Source organism: Melanerpes formicivorus, unplaced genomic scaffold (genome assembly GCF_026170545.1).
Source record: "Melanerpes formicivorus ecotype bairdi unplaced genomic scaffold, bMelFor1.0.p_v2 SCAF_4, whole genome shotgun sequence".
In the NCBI taxonomy this organism is placed as follows: Eukaryota; Metazoa; Chordata; class Aves; order Piciformes; family Picidae; genus Melanerpes; species Melanerpes formicivorus.
The window spans coordinates 34,445,117-34,450,214 of NW_027142356.1; the positions used below are offsets into that span (position 1 = coordinate 34,445,117).

The 5,098-nt window shown below is 45.6% G+C and overlaps 1 protein-coding gene across 8 annotated transcripts in view; it reads right to left on the reverse strand.

Moving 5' to 3' along the window:
* Positions 1 to 329: 329 nt before the first annotated feature.
* RBM47 (RNA binding motif protein 47) overlaps positions 330 to 5,098 on the reverse strand; it is a 107,403-nt gene continuing 102,634 nt past the window's right edge. For all 8 annotated transcript variants that reach the window (XM_068137600.1, XM_068137598.1, XM_068137602.1 and 5 more), the window contains one exon: positions 330 to 3,700. In XM_068137600.1, the coding sequence (XP_067993701.1) occupies positions 3,443 to 3,700 (258 nt within the window). In that variant the 3' untranslated portion in view covers positions 330 to 3,442. The remainder of the gene's footprint in view (positions 3,701 to 5,098) is intronic.

The window sequence follows — 5,098 nt, forward strand, 5'->3', positions numbered from 1 at the left end:
AAGCATCACATCTATGTGTCTTTTAAATGCCTCTGTCTTTTAAGCAATGCCTGCACTTCCCTGGGCAGCCTGTTCCAATTCTTGGTAACCTTTTCTGTGAAGAATTTTTTCCCTGATATCCAACCTGAACCTCCCTGGCACAACCTGAGGCTGTTCTCTTCTCTTTTGGATTACTCATTAGCGCTAGTCCCTGCCTTGGTGTCCAGCACTGGCTACGGCGCCCCTCTCCCCTCCTGTCCCAAAACCCCTCTCCCCAGCTTGGAAGGGAGCTCAGCCTCGGTGGAGTGGCTACACCTGGCAGTGAGATGTTGCAATGAAATAACAGTCTCCAAGTTTAAAGAATGCTTTATTCACTACATCCTAGAAATGTACCGTAAATGGAGCAAGAGCTAAATAAACTCAGAGGGTTCTGACAGTAGAGAGAAGAAAGATACAATAAACCACCTAAAATAACAGCTCTTTGGAGAATAAGGCACACTAGTTCTCTTTTGCTTTTTATTTTTTTTTGCTTTTTTTTTTTACCTTTCTTTTTCTATTTTTCTTCTTTCTTTGAATAGTTTGTTCTTAACCTAAAGATGTTCACATTTCAAGTTACCAGACTCACCTCAGTAGTAGTGTACATGAAATGGTTTAGAAGGAAGGGTAAAAGGCACTGGTGGGAGGCTCAGTGTGACCCAGCTGCCTGCATCTCCGTGTCCTGCCTGTGTCCTCAGGTCTTGCTTCTGCCCCAGCACAGGCAGCACCGACCCATGGCCTGGGACCCCTCAAGGTTTGCTTTTCTTGTCTCCTTTCTCTCCCTGCAACTTCTGTGAGCGCCAGGCTCCTTGTCCTGCTGGGGAGGATGGGATTGAGTGGGAATGGAGCCACCAGTCTTCATCCCCTGTGTGGGGTTGGTAATGATGTAGGAATGGAAAGGGGCTGGCAGAGACCCAAACCACTTGCCTGCCTTTTCCTGACCCCAGGGGTTTTTGTGGAGAGTCCATGGACCCACAGCAGCTTTTAAGTGTAGAGCCATTCGAGGCCTTATCTGGAAGAGGCAGCACTAGCTGCCCAGCTTCCCCCTTGGGCTGTTGCCCAAATCACCTCCTCTGTCCCTACAAAGGGGAAGGACCTCAGGGCTAAGGTCTGGGTGTGCTTTCAAAATGCACAAGGACAGACAATAAACTTCTCCCAGGAAAGGGTGCGGAGGGGCAGAGTCCGACCTAATGGCTAACCTCACAGTGCTTTTGCTCACGGGTTGACGAAGTTAAGGAGAGCTCAGCCTGGCTGAGCAAGAGCACCAGGAAACCAGCTGCTCAATTTTGAGGCAAGGGAAAACAACAAAAAAAGTGTATTAAGAGGTCACTTAACTGAGCTGGACGTGGTCTAGAAGTGGTTCAGTTGTCAAAAATATATTCAATACGAAACCCCTTCGGTTAAGTTACAGAAAGTAAAGGAACATTATTTACTCTGTCCCTGCTTTGCACCTCACGCCACCTGAGCTGTGTTTGCAGGGCTGATGCACTTCATACCATGGGCAAAATATTTCTTTACCTGTTCATCTCTATTTTACATTCACTGCACTACTAAATAAGAGCCTTTAAACAGGCCACAAAACACTGCAATAATATATTTACTTCTTAATAAAACAAACTCTTTTCTTTTTTTAATAACATAGCAATAAAAGGTTCTGTTTGTGTGTTTGTTTGTCTGTTTGTTTTGTGGCAAACCACATACCATGTAAATCTGCAGCACAAAATGACTTTAGAAATGTATATTAAAAAGATATTTACAAGCTCTATGTCTTAAAAATCATCAGGTCTAACCGCTCCTGCCCCTGATGTGCACGTACAACTCCAGTTGCAGAGAAGGGGAATTAGGCTTGGAAGGCAGACCAGGAAGGGAGGCTAGCCCTGGTTAACTAATTCCAGTATCTCTACCACACCTAGTACCTCAGAAATTTCTCAAGCAACATGATGGAAGCTATGGGTAAGCAACGCTGCGCTTCCTCTCGGCGAGAGCCCGCCTGCTCTGGCCGACAGCAGCATACATTCTCAGTCACTACAAGATATACTTCGAAGAATAACATGAAGAGCCTTGAAGAAGAGCCTTGAAGAAGAGCCTAAGGTTTATACTGGACGAACATCTCAGCCAAGACACCTCATGCGAAATATCAGCTACTCATAGATTCATAGAATGGTCTGGGTTGGAAGGGACCTTGAAGATCCATCTAGTTCCAACCCTCCCTGGCACTGGCAGGGACACCTTCCACTGGACCAGATTGCTTCAAGGCCTCATCCAACCTGGCCTTGAACACCTCCAGGGAGAGGGCGTCCATGACCTCCACAGGCAACCTGTTCCAGTGTTTCACCACCCTTAGTTGCTTCTGCACATGCTCCAACTATGAGCGGCTTCGATAAATAGAGACTCCAGTTGTTAAGGACAAACTCAGAGCTTTGCCTTTGCTTAACACCAGCCTGCAAATCACACTGTGAAGAGGTCTGTGTGAGGAGGCTTTTTCTTTTGCTATTTTTTGTCTCTTTCCTTCTCTTTCTCCCAGAGAGGCACTATAAGATTTCAAAGAAGCATGAGCAGGTTGAATTAATGCCAGCACAAAAATGCAGAGGTCTTGCACGTGTTTGTTTTCTTTGTTTTCAAATTGCACTTTCCAGTATAAATTTTTAAATAAGGTACTTGCTGTTGTTTATTTTCTTTTTAAACTTTTTCTTTAAAAAAAAAAAAAAATTCATCTAAGGTATGTACTCTTTAAATATTGAATATATTCTTCAAAATATATTGTTAAAACTTTCCCTAGCTGCTCAGGTGTGCTATTTTTTTTTTTTCTCCATTTTTTTTTAATAGATAGCTGATATATTATTAAAGGCACTACAAAATAGACATCTCTGGAGTGCAGAAGTCACTAAAAAAAAAAAAAAACCAACCTTCATACCACAAATATATTGAAAATATAACTGCTAAAAACAAAACAACCAAACAACAACAACAACAACAAAAAAAACAACAACCCCAAACCCCAACCCCCCCAAAACATAACAAAGCAAAACAAAACCACCCAAACAAAACAAACCCCAAACAAACCATAACAAAGACCTTCTGCAACCCCACTGGGATGCATAGAAATGCAGGTCAGCGGTGGGCTGGGGGGCACCGAGGTCCTTTAGAAATGTATGAATACGTATTAAGGTTTAAAAACAGCCTACAAAAGTTAGTGAAAACTTCAAGCATAGAAAATATTTTGAACACTTTTTTTTTTCTTTCCTTTTCTTTTCTTTCTTTTTTTTTTTTTTTCCTATATATTTTTTTTTTTTTCTATGACAATTCTTCACTTTCTGCATCGGTTTACCGAGCTCCACCAAAGTTTACTCCCTCTCTCAGCCCAGTTCTTTCTTCATAAATAGTAAAGTGTTCCTTCAGTGTGTGGTGTCTCTGCCGCCCGACAGTCTCAGTACGTCTGGTAGACGTCGTGGATGGGGACCTGGATGGTGGCGGCGGGGAAGGCTGGGGGGATGTAGCCGGCGTACCCCCCGTAGGCGGCGGCGGCGGCGGCGGCAGCGGCGGCGGCGTTCTTCTGTAGCGTGGCGATCGTGGCGGTGGCTGCGGCCGGCGCCGCGAACGGCACGTAACTTGTCCCGTAAATGCCGGCGGCGGGGATCCGCTGTACGTTGGGAGCCATGGTGTACACTGGTGTGATGGGGCGGCCCTGTAAAGAAAGCATCGCCTTCAGACCTCAAAGAAAGCGGCTAACCCGCTGCGACATCCCCTTTCCATCTGCTGAACTGAGAACGGCCCCGGAAGGTGGGGTGAGGATGGGAGGGGAGGCAGCTTATGTTGAGCGTATCCACCAGAAATCTCAAGTCCTTTTCCTGAGAGCAGCCCTGAAGAAAAGGACTTGGGGTGCTGGTGTGGATGAGATGCTCAACATGAGCCACCAGTGTGCACTTGCAGCCCAGAAAGCCAACCAGAGCCTGGGCTGCATCAAGAGAAGCATAGCCAGCAGGTCGAGGGAGGTGATTCTCCCCCTCTGCTCCACTCTGGTGAGACCCCACCTGGAGTACGGCATCCAGTTCTGGAGCCCCTATTACAAGAAGGATCTGGACGTGCTGGAAGGTGTCCAGAGAAGGACCACGAGGATGATCAGAGGGCTGGAGCTCCTATGAGGATAGATTGAGAGATTTGGGTCTATTCAGTATGGAGAAGAGAAGGCTTTGAGGTGACCTAATTGTGGCCTTCCAGTATCTGAAGGGGGCTACAAGAAAGCTGGGGAGAAATTTTTTAGGGTGTCAGGCAGTGACAGGACTAGGGAGAATGGAACAAAAATAGAAATGGGTAGATTCAGATTGGATGTAAAGAAGTTTTTCCCCATGAAGGTGGTGAGACACTGGAACAAATTGCCCAGGGAGGTGGTGGAAGCCTCATCCCTGGAGTGTTTTAAGGCTGGGCTGGATTTGACTCTGAGCAAGCTGATCTAGTGTGAGGTGCCCCTGCCCATGGCAGGGGGGTTGGAACTATATAGTCCTTGAGGTCCCTTCCAACCCTCACAATTGTATGATTCTATGTGCTCTGCTGAATGAGAGTTATGCCATTGTGGTGGGTTGAAATTACTCCCCCAAATAACATTGCCAGACTAACCCAGTTGGAAAGCAAATGAAGCTATAGTTACAAGCTGACTAAAATCTAGAAATATGAAATCCAATGATATGCACAAAATACACCATATTTACATATATTTACCATTTATAAACAATACAAGAACCTCCCCTGAACAAAACCAGGGGGAAATTACTGTAGAAGAAAGACATTGAGGTCCTGGAGCATGTTCAAAAAAGAGTGATGAGTCCAGTGAGGGGTTTGGAGGGCATGTTGAATGAGGGCTGGCTGAGGGAACTGGGGTTGTTTGGTTTGGAGAAGAGAAATCTAAGGGGAGATCTTATTACTGTCTACAACTACCTGAAAGGCGGTTGGAGTGAGGCTGGTGTTGGTGTTTTCTCTGAAGGATCTAGTGATAGGACAAGAGGAAATGGCCTCAGGTTGTGCAGGGAAAGTTCAGGTTGGACATTAGAAGAAACTTCTTGACTGAAAGAGTGGTGAGGCATTGGAA